Genomic DNA, 11,549 nt, shown 5'->3' on the forward strand with positions numbered 1-11,549 from the left:
ACAACGTGTCACCATATCAAAGCGATTAATCTCCATGTATTAACTACTTTCCTTGCATTTAAGCATACACATTCAATTTCAATTGAACAAAATGAAGACGTTATTAGCCTGTTATCTTAAACGAAACTTTATTTCACTGAATGGTCTTTGACACTTTCCTATTTCTTACATGTATAGTGAAACTAGAATGGTTTTAAGATACATAAACACAAAGCTAGAATTACACCAACCATTGTTTTATCTCCATTTTCAGTCATTGCTTTTTAAGAGCTATTCTAAAGTTTTCACAACCACGTGTGTGCACTGGGTAATAGACTGTTACAGAAGCAAATTTTAGCCATAAGACTTGTCAGTAAAAACAAAGCAAGTAGATACCTGATATACAGACAGGCTTCGTTCCACATTCACTAACTGCATTTTCATCAAGCATAATAAACTGACATGATTTTTTTTTTTTTTTTTTAAACAGAAATGATTTCAATTCATTGGAGCATTGTCAGAGTAAACAGACTGTCAGCTATAATGTGGAATGGTGTCTTCAACTACAATATGTGGAATGTAGTGGTGATACATGGTATTGTGACACTGAGCTTCTTTTCCAAATCTCCAAATTGCACCATCAGAACATACTTGATTAATGAGGCGATTCTTCACACCAGCTATGTTTAACAGCACAAATGCACCTGGGTAAAAATTGAGATTTAGCAAATTTAAGTTTGTCTGGTCTAACTCGTTTTCTTCTAAATTTTTAAACAACAAGCAGATCTGGCCCCTTAATGAAAACAGAGGCTGCAAGAGAAAGCCAGGCACAGATTTTTTTTTTCTTTTTTTGGAGAAAACAACCGCTTTAGAGGAATATTTTTGCAAGCAGGGTTGATACAGTGTGGTAAGACATTTTCAATTAACATCAATAAAAGGTTATTTTAGGTTTTACATACAGATGATAGTCAATCTTGCAAAAAATACATGGAACCACATTTACGCACATACATTTTCCATTGTACTGAGATCAAGCAGCACCTGAACAGTGAGTAAAACTACAATGACAATCCAAACTTAGTTCAAAAGAAAAAGAAAAGAATGCACTGCCTTTCAAGAGCTTAACAATGTGGAATGTCTGATGCCTGGACAAGTCTAATATGACAATTTGAGGGGTCCCTTAAAAGTTCAAAATTGTGAAGTTTGTGAACATGATCAAGGAGCATTACACCAAGATGTCAGTGTCACAATACAGCCTGCCTCCTTTCTGTATGAACACAGCAGAATTGCAGTTAGTGGAATACAGGATTGTACGCATGTCTGAAATTCTAACCAAAAAAAAAAAATGTTTTAGGGGTTGTGAAGCAAATGCAAATGGAACGCCTACCATCACAGTGTTTGGTGGAAATCAACTGCCAGTATAATTACCATACAATAAAACCTGTAAATATCATGAGGAATCACAAATAAGAAAGTAACAAAAAAAAATGGGATGAAAAATGCACAACTAGCTGGGACAAAGGGATTTGGAAGGACGATTATAATTCACAAAAGCCCCCCTCAGACCATACACACAATCTTTCACTCTTGCTCACTCACTACAAACAGGCGTACACACATGCACACAAAACAGACACAAAAAAAACAACAGCAACATGGACTCACTAATTAATACAACATGTTTCAACAAAGTGACTGAATCTGCTAACTGAAAAATCACCCTGTCACCTCACAGTGAACTGAGAGGGGTAAACTAGTTGGTCAGGAGCAATTCAGGCTGCTTGTCATACAGAAGTGGGAGGAGCTGATGGAGTGGAGGGGGATGTATATAAGCTGTCTGTGTTTAAGATAAGAGTGTAGGTGGATTAACAGTGCAATTCCATTAGTTTTCCCCGTCTCCAGTCTCTGCCTCATCTGCCTGGTTTTCTGATGTCCACAGCTGGAAAGAGAGAGAGAGAGAGGAAGAGGGGAAAAAAAAAAAAAAATCAGTATATTTGATGTGAATTAGTACATCATGAAAATCATCACGGGGCTAGAGACTCACAGTGAGGTTGTCCCTTAGTAGTTGCATGATCAGGGTACTGTCTTTGTAAGAATCCTCGTTCAAAGTGTCAAGTTCGGCGATGGCTTCATCAAATGCCTGAAATACAAAAGTTCAACTTATTTACAAATATGAAAATATGAGAAAGGTATACAAGTGTGATAATGTGTATACAAATGTGGCTAATTTAGACATTTATCGTTTACAAATCCTGAAAAAAAAGGTGAAATTAGGGGTCAGTCCATACCGTCTTTGCCAGGGTGCATGCCTTGTCTGGGTTGTTGAGAATTTCATAGTAGAAGACTGAGAAGTTGAGGGCCAGGCCAAGCCGGATTGGGTGTGTTGGCTGCATCTCTCCCTTGCTAATGTCAAAAGCTTGCTGGTACGCCTGCTGGGAATTGTCCACTGTGTCTTTGGTTCAAAAAGATATACAAAACAAACATGTCATTGATCACGTCCGTCAGTACACCACAATAATACTTTCAGCCGATTGAGAGTAGAAAAACAAGCAACGATGAGAATGACACTGAATTGTTAGTGTATGCCTGAAAAGTTGAATGTGTTTGCAGAGAGTTGCCTATTAGATATTGAGCAGCAGGCACAGAACACGGTTGAGTTTTAGTGTGGATAAAGTGGCTACAATGTTTTCATTTTGCTTAAAATCAGCTAGTAGTAGAAACTATAAAATGCACTCCCTCCCCAACAAACATACAACCAAAAATTATATGCAGAGCTTTAAAATGTCCCCACTTACCCTTCTTGGCATCCCCAGATGCAACCTCAGACAGGTATCTATAATAGTCGCCTTTCATTTTCAGATAGAAAACCTTGCTTTCAGCAGCAGATGCGTTGGTAATGAGAAAGTTGTCCAGCAGCCCCTGAAAACAAAAACACAAGTTTGAAGTTAGATTATAAGGCTTATGTAAGTAACAAGTGTTTGAATTGGGACTGTTTTAAAAACGTCAAAAGAAATTTAAAGTCCTTACAAGCACATCCTTGCAGATATCCTGCAGCTCAGATTCAATCTTCTCCCGGTATTCACGTGCCATCTGCTGTTTTTTGTCATTGCCCTCAGTCTTCTGCTCGATGCTGGAGATGACGCGCCAGGATGAGCGACGTGCTCCTACAACATTCTTGTAGGCAACAGAGAGAAGGTTGCGCTCCTCATTTGACAGCTCCGAACCTTGCTCTGTCACCGCTTTCATGGCTGTGGCCATGTCATCGTAGCGCTCAGCCTGCTCAGCGAGCTTGGCCTTCTGTACCAGGTCGTTCTTGTCCATTTTCTAGTCTGAGGAGAAGAAAACAACAAATACAGAATAAAAATCATGAATAGTTCATCAAAAAGAAGGAACAATGTTTAACCACAACCTGCCCTGTCACCTGACAATAATGTTATATTTGAAATCCTTTAACTTCAATCCCACAATCCAAATCATTCAAGTAAGGAAACCCTTGGATTCAATACAAAGCGAGGAAATGCACTTGCCAAGTGGGCCCCTTGGCAAGTGGGTCAACCATACTCATCATTAGCTAAGGTTAGCTGCTACCTAGCCGACATGGCTAACCAGTCGTCCTTAAATGATTTATATCCGCGTATTATTGAATCCACGTTGTCAACAGCCTTAATACGTACCACGACGTAAAACTGAATACACACACAAGTTCCACCTGCAAATTTAACGCAAACAGAAAGCAGCAGCCCTCCCGGGTCAGGCTGTAATCACCTCCTCCTCTGATGTTGCTACAAAACGCTAGCGGGGCTATTTACGTTAGCTCAGTATGTGTTAAGATATCTGATCTGATGCATCATTGGTTTGACTGCGATTTAAACGTGGCAACTCGCGTCCCTTTTGACTTTTTACACATTTGATGTTATTAAAGCTGTCGTATAAATAACACAAAGTGAAATGGGGCAGTGAGCTAAGCTGTCGTTGTCCACTATTACCGTCACCACCACCTAAACGGGAATGTCCGTAAGCTAAGCAAAGGCCAGCGAACAGAAACGACTGACTTTCGTTTAAAACACACTTTAAAGATGTTGGCGAACAACCGTGTGGCTTCATTAAAACCATTACAAAATTAAATATTGCACTCCCACGTTGGGGCAATTGGGCTTTTGGTTGGTTTTTTAATCAGCTGTGGGGCACGGCCCGCCCGGGCTGACGAGCCTGTCAGAACAAAAGTGTGATGGACTCCGGTTAGCTCGCAGCTAATGCTAATCAGCGAGCTAACGGTGGTAGCCTTTCACAAATTCCGCTATCCTGGTGGGGTTAGCATTACGGTGTACAAGCAGACACGATGAAACAGCCATTCAAACACGGAGCCAATGATGAATTTATAACATTATAGTGCACTCTTCGTCAACACGGGGTCGTTATACTCACAATAGTGGCGGCTTTTAATCCTCCTTTTTTTTCTTCTCTCTCTATGGACGATTCAGCCTCCGTCCTCCGTCTCGCTCAGCGTATCGTTCAGGGCAGTACCACTTCCGCTACACTGGCGCTTCTGTTTCCCCTTTTTTTTTTTTTTTTTCACCACACATCTGCCTTACGTAATGCCACCACTGCTCAAAATGCGCTAAATAAGATAATTTACATGCCCACACTTTAAAAAAATAAAAATAAAAAAAATAAAAAAAACAGGTCCGTTTTCATGAGATTTAAAGGACGATGCCCCCGTCAAAATGTGTGATCTCAAAAGAAGTGAGCAAAGGTGTTTTTTTTATTTTTTATAAAGTAGCATCTGCGTTTTGTCTGGTGTCGACTTTTTGGCTTCAAGTTTTAGCTACTCAGATCATCATTCATTTAAAAAAAAAAAGGCAATCTTCACTGACTGCACATTTTAAAACACTTTGATGATTTGAGACATTCCTTGGCAGAACATTTGAGATAGCATTGTTTTCATTACTACCTGTGGCACTTCACATGGATAGTAATGCTTATGTTTTGGTTGTTCATCCTGCACAAAAAAAGGTCAAAGGTCAAGGTCATTGGCAAGAGCATCAACTCTGGGAGCTGCAGTGTTTTATTCAAGGAAACTTCAGCAGTCTCATTTACTCAGTGCAGGAGCTTGATAATGATACTCCAGTTTACAAAGGTTTCTGTAAACAGGGGCCTGTATGCAGTTCAGTGAAGCATTATAACATTTACCTGCAGGCTCTATGTCCAATCCTTTGGACCTGTCATTTTTTATTTTTTTTTATATTTATTTTTGGGCTTTTAGTGCCTTTAATGGAGAGATGGGACAGTGGATAGGGTTGGGGATCGGAGGGAGAGAGTGGGGGGCGGCGTGCGGGAAGGGGGCCACGGGTGGGGTATGGACCCGGGCCGTCCGCTTGAGACGACAGCCTCCATACATGGGGCTCGCGCACTAACCATTGCGCCACCAGCGCCCCAAAGGTCTGTCATTTTTAATGATTTTGATTGATCTGTAGCTTAATTGTTTTTTTATGAATTATTTACTTTATAATATTTTCAAAACAGGGAGATATCCTTCGCTTTGCTGATTCATTTTTAATCAGCAGTTTTTCCACATTAACTGAAACACCTTTTCCCAATAACTACAGACTACATCACTTTAAGTAAACTTAACAAGCAACATCTGTCATGTTTACTTGCCCATTTGTCTGCTACCAATACTTTAGTTGTCACTTTCTGATAATTTTCTATTTGCCATTTACTCAAATATGTTTGTATTTACAATCATCCTGAGCACTGAGAGAAAAAAACAGCCCGTATTGAGTTAAAATGTGTTCCCTTTTCTTACTCAGCAGTATCCTGGCAGCTTTATAAAAACTGGATGGAAAGTTTTCTTGTACCTCAGATTCCAGCCAAGCAGGCAGCACTCACTTCTCTTACCAGCAACTAAGACACAATGATGCATTTAAGGACTTTAATTTTCACATATGTAATGCTACCATGGATAGTACTGTCTTCTGCAGCAGAGGAGGAATACTTGGAAGCAAGGAGAACCGAGGTAAAATGATCTTTTTGTGGTTTATACATATTGTGAATACGTAGGTGAAAGAAAGTCATAATTGACTGAGTTTGGAGGCAAAGTAAAGAAACTAACAAGTAAAATTATTTTTACAGAGCATTGTAAACATACCAGACAACTATCAAAGTGACCAAGATGTGTCTCCCAAAGCCATTGGTAAGGTTTGTTTCACAGAAAGTTTTCACAAAGTGTTTATATGTCGGTTATGCAACACTAACTGAGGCATTCTTCCACATTTTTCTGAATGTAGCTAAAGCCAATATTATGTAATAAAGGGGCTGATCGAGTGTCCTCACATAAACGGAGTTGCAGGATAATCTGTACAGTGATACACAGAGAAGAAGTTATTTGAAAGACACAATTATATTTTCCGTAAAGAAAAAGGTAATATAACAAAGTTGTGATCTTCACAGAGCTGCCAACATGTCTGCTGTGCGTTTGCCTGAGCGGATCTGTCTACTGTGAGGAGGTGTCCCCGGAAATGTCAAGTGTCCCAGCACTTCCAAAGGAAACAGCATATCTGTATGCACGCTTCAACAAAATCACAAAAATCAGCAACAGGGACTTTGCAGACATGGGTAAATGAAAGTGACTACAATAAAGGACAAATAGTTCCACAAAGGTCTTCTTTAAAAACTCTTCTTTCTTTTTTTTCAGTCACATTAAGGAGAATCGACCTCACTGGTAATCTCATCTCTGAAATAGAAGACGGAGCTTTTTCAAAACTCTCAAATCTTGAGGAGCTCTCTCTTGCGGAAAATAGACTGACCAAGCTTCCCATGCTGCCCACCAAGCTGGTATCATTCAGTGCCAATCTTAACCGTCTTAGAACCCAGGGGGTAAAGGCGACTGCTTTTAAAGTAAGTCAGCAGGCAAACCCACTGAAATTATAGCCAAATATTACACTAAATAACGGCACATGGCATGCATGTGTTCACAAGTTTGATAAAGCAAGTAGACTGCTCAGTAACGACTGTCGTTCATTTTGCAGAAACTTACAAAACTGGCGTACCTTTACCTCGGAAACAACGAACTGACAGCAGTGCCCCAACTTCCAGAGTCTCTTCATGTCGTTCATCTGCATGTAAGTTCACATCATTCCATTTTTTTAAAATCTGGATAGACAGTTGTAGATTAAGTAATGGTCCATTTTTGTTTCCTTGGATTGTTCTCTTGCCTTTGCTCTGCAGAACAACAAGATCGCAACAATAACTGATGAGACGTTCTGCCAAGGGAACTCCAGCCACTACATCAGGACCAACATGTACGAGGCCAAACTAGACGGGAACCCCATTAGGCTTTCGAATCATCCTGAGAGCTTTATCTGTCTGCAGTCTCTCCCTGTCGGCTGGGACAACTGAAATGAAGAGCATGCCATGGTCGGGCTGGGGGGGTTCAAATGAGGGATGCAGAGATACAAAGAGTCAAAATCCCATGTGTTAAATACTATTAAGCATCATTTAATATACCAACATCTTTCATACAGTAAATTTCCATGTTTTTCTTAAAGAAATCTCATAGTTACAGAAAAAAAAAACATCTGTTTTTTGTATTTGTTTTTCCCCAACGTTGCCCATGTTGCTATTTTGTTACGGCAGGTGCTACGCAATGTATGAATCATAACAAATCAACATAGACTTGTAATCATATCACATTGTTATTATTTCATTTGATTGCAAAGCAGTGGTATTACCCTTGCTGCAGCTCTTTAAACAGAAGGTTGTATTAATAATAAAGCGTGCATGTTTTAAAAGGGATATCTCCATCAGACTTTTCACTCTTTGATAACATGTTTTGTGGTCTCTATGAGGTCCGCTCCAGTTGGTTGACAACAATGAAATAAGGGTCAAAATGTGTCCTTTCATTAGACATGTGACGTCCACATGAAGCGTGACCAGTGTTCACTTCGCTGCAGGCTCATTAAGCACAACCAAACCATCCACAAGCTTCTGCTGGTACTCCCGCTCTGACTGTTTTCTTCGGTAGACATCATCTGGAAGGACGATAGCAGAATAAAGACAATGAAAAGAGACACGTTAAAGACAGCAGGTGTAGTTGAAGGTGCAGGAGGTAAAGACAGAGACATATGGTGGACTGCACAGGTATTCCTAATAACATTAACGGCGACTCTCTTCTAGTAGCCCTGACAGCTGTCCAGTATGAACAAATAGAGCTTTTTCCAAAGTAGACGATTTGGCAGGTGTACCTAATAATTAGTGTGTTCCATTTAGGTGAGCCAGTTCCAAGATTCTGGTACACTAGTTTGGATTAAGAGACACATAAAAGACCAAAGCCAACGCTCTCGAAACATTTTTTTTTCCACCTGTGCTTTTCCTGCTTTGAATAATTTACATAAATGCTGTGAAAAGATCTACACCAGATAAATGAAATAAGGCTTTAAAAAATGACTTCAACTTGCTGTTTGTTCTTACTGTGACATGCCAAATGTTCTTGTATAAACTAAACTTGTGAGTTACCCTAAAAAGAGTTTTTGCAAATCTCATTTAAGTAAAGAGAGTTTGTGTCTTGGGAATGAAACTAGGAAAGGGAGTACGTTTTCTGCAGAGGACAACTTTTTCCTTATCCTGAAATGGCCTCAGATTAGCAAGAAGAAATATGAAGGCCAGGTTTTTTTTCCTCTTTAACACATTTTTTTTGTTTGACTCCACTAAGCTCTCCTGAAATGCCCCAGACTTAAGATCAGAGAGAGAGAAAAACACATGTGGTTTATATTGCTTATTTGATCCAGAAGCATGGATAATCTTTTCAGGTGCAGTTCAACACCTTTCTATGCAACATCAAGCATGTGATGTGCAACTACAAATGCTGCCCTAAAGTCAATTTTAGGTCCTGATTTTTCACTTGAGCTTTGCTTAATATTCTTACTTGTTATTCTACCTCACTAAATCTCATGGGAGAATTATTTTCTAAATGTATCTGACAGTCAATTTTACAGCCATTGAAGCCTGTGTTGAGGCCCTGTTATAAATAAACTCTGTATAACTCATAAAGCTACAATATGTGGTCAATCACAAGAGTAGATCAACAGAAAACGCCTCTGCTAAAAAGAGATTTGTTCGGAGTTTTAATGTATTAAAAGGTGGAAAATATTAGTTTGTTTTCACCTTTTTCAAATGTGAGGGGCTTCTACTTTTTCCTCTCTTCAAACATGTAGAAAACAGATTGTGTTAGGGGTTTGGGGTATCAACCAAAGAAGACTTAGAAAACGTATAAATATTTACTGATCATTAAAACAGCAGCCCTATCATACATACGTGATGATTAAACAATACTTATTTTTTTATGGGTTTATGAAGTATTCTTCAGTACAAGTTTGGATTCAGGGTTATTTTTCATTGCCTAAAAATCTAATTCATTCTTCCACCAGCTGAGCTACGGTTTATCATGACGCTCAGTTGGCTATATTTTTGTTCATGTGAAGTCTGAATTATAATTTGAAGATATAGGCCCACTACAGTAACTCTATGCAACACGTCAGTTTTCGTAGAACACCTGGTACATTGTATCGTCCCTATCAAATGAATAAATATATATATAACCGATAACACACTGCGACAACATGGAAATTTGAATATCTCTCTGCTAAAATATAAAATGAATTACCTTTTATAGAACAGCTTACCAGACAGGAGGTACTTACAACAATGTATCAAGTCAATTCATTTTAAATATGATAAGATATTCTCACGTTAGTACCCATTGTGTTACTGTCGTCAGCTTATAACATTTTTTTTTTATAAAGGCTTCGGTGGCAAATTTGTCATGGTTAACTTACAAAAAGTCTCCTTCCCTATCCTCACGTTGATCATGATCCACTCCATGACGCCTCCGATACAAAAGAAGACGGGGAGGAACCTGTACGTCCCGAGACGACTTTTACCCGGGACAAGGTTCAAGAAATAGCTTAGGTTTTTACTTCTATAAAACATTCTGACTAACACAGATACATCAGTTTCGTGGCTCGATGAAACAGTCGTGGGCAAACTACACAATCCTAAGTGTGAAAGCGTGCACCTTCACATGTCCTTTACACATGTTATGAGAACGAGTGACGTCAGGGGGGAGCGCTCGTTTTATGACCCGGCATGAAGCAAAGGAACAGATTCATCTTCAATGGGCAAAAAAAAAAAAAGGAAGGCAGCTTTACGATGGAGATTAAAACGAGTGCACCCAGGAAGCGATTTTTACATCCGGTTGAGTTAAAGGTTGATCCGTAAATAAACAGTAAAACATCTGAGCAAAATATGCAATTGTGCGTGTGACTTTAATCACCGTGTTATGTTAAACTTTGTCATGACTGCTTTTGAAAAATATAAAGAACGAAATCTATGTAGATATTTTCATTATTATAGCATAAACGTGATCTTTCGCTCCTTTTTAAGATTATAAGCGTCAATATTTACAGTGGATTATAAATCAGGAACCACGCAGAAAGGCAAAGTGTAGATGTTGTCAACAGATATCAAGACAAGACGGTCTTGTTATGATATGATGTCAAACTTGTTTGAGCTACTCCATCAACATTGCCCTGGAAATTTATTTTATGCAGACTGAGGCCTGCATCACAATTATTATTTTATTTATTAAATTATAATTTTAAAAAAAGTATCTTATGGGTGTTACATTGATCCATTTGGCGATTTAATTTTAAATGACTGTCTAGTTTTCTAAAATTTCTTATCTTCATTTGTCTGTCTACTCGCCGTTATATTGTATAGTTTCTGCTTATGTGTCTACACCTGGTCTACACTCATGCACTTTAACTTATGTCAATACTGTCCATTTACAACTCTGTTTTTTGCACATTTATATTTAATCTTTCATATTTAATTTACAACCATTTACAACTCTGTTTTTGCACATTTACATTTAATCTTCCATATTTAATCTTCCTATTTAAGACTAGTAATGCTTAGTTAAATCCTGGTTGTATATATATTCACATTCTTAGTTTTGATATCTTTTAGTACTTATTTACTTTGTATTTAATATTATATTGTGTTTAGATTTGCTAACATTGTGTTTTTTTACTCATATTGTGTGTTGGATAACCTGCTGCTGTAACGCCACAATTTCCCAGTTTGGGATCAATAAAGTAAATCTATTCTATTCTATTCTATTGGGATAAATGAAATGCAAAGTAGGTTACTGAGTGGACACAAAAGATGCCACAGGGTTTCACTGACATTCAGTAGAAAAAATAAACAGATCCATGTGACAAAGAAGTCAGACCTTGAAAGAGATTTTTTTGAACAAATTTTAAGTATTCAAAATCTTTCAACCAATAAAAATTGCATTGATAATATATGTTTTTTCTAGCATACAATTTATTCAGATAGATTTTCTGTCTTGGGAACACGTTATTGAGAACATAGTTAGTAGCTGTCTTCTTTGATTTTTGTTTTCCTTTCAAAAGAAATGAGAGTGAGTGAACAAGATAGAAAGGCAACTATAAGGCCCTTACCTCTCAACAGACTGTAACTTTAAACATACACACGCCTGGGTTTACTCT

The 11,549-nt window shown here is 38.4% G+C and overlaps 3 protein-coding genes across 3 annotated transcripts; 1 reads left to right on the forward strand and 2 right to left on the reverse strand.

The window, feature by feature from the left end:
* Positions 1–111: 111 nt before the first annotated feature.
* LOC132989418 (14-3-3 protein beta/alpha-1-like) lies at positions 112–4,551 on the reverse strand. Its single transcript, XM_061057059.1, has 6 exons — positions 4,405–4,551; positions 3,007–3,308; positions 2,775–2,898; positions 2,268–2,431; positions 2,024–2,119; positions 112–1,918 (listed from the first exon to the last, which is right to left on the reverse strand). The coding sequence occupies exons 2-6, from the start codon at positions 3,298–3,300 to the stop codon at positions 1,862–1,864; spliced, it is 735 nt and encodes a 244-aa protein (XP_060913042.1). The 5' UTR covers positions 3,301–3,308; positions 4,405–4,551; the 3' UTR covers positions 112–1,861.
* Positions 4,552–5,817: 1,266 nt separating this feature from the next.
* ognb (osteoglycin, paralog b) lies at positions 5,818–8,009 on the forward strand. Its single transcript, XM_061057073.1, has 6 exons — positions 5,818–5,995; positions 6,112–6,172; positions 6,430–6,594; positions 6,674–6,876; positions 7,008–7,100; positions 7,207–8,009. Exons 1-6 carry the CDS (start codon positions 5,894–5,896, stop codon positions 7,375–7,377), a joined length of 795 nt encoding a protein of 264 aa, XP_060913056.1. The 5' UTR covers positions 5,818–5,893; the 3' UTR covers positions 7,378–8,009.
* Positions 7,456–10,100, reverse strand: LOC132989431 (ubiquinol-cytochrome c reductase complex assembly factor 5). The gene is made up of 2 exons (XM_061057075.1): positions 9,813–10,100; positions 7,456–8,009 (listed from the first exon to the last, which is right to left on the reverse strand). The coding sequence occupies exons 1-2, from the start codon at positions 9,964–9,966 to the stop codon at positions 7,918–7,920; spliced, it is 246 nt and encodes an 81-aa protein (XP_060913058.1). The 5' UTR covers positions 9,967–10,100; the 3' UTR covers positions 7,456–7,917.
* Between the last annotated feature and the right edge of the window lie 1,449 nt (positions 10,101–11,549).

This window comes from Labrus mixtus, chromosome 15 (genome assembly GCF_963584025.1).
Source record: "Labrus mixtus chromosome 15, fLabMix1.1, whole genome shotgun sequence".
In the NCBI taxonomy this organism is placed as follows: Eukaryota; Metazoa; Chordata; class Actinopteri; order Labriformes; family Labridae; genus Labrus; species Labrus mixtus.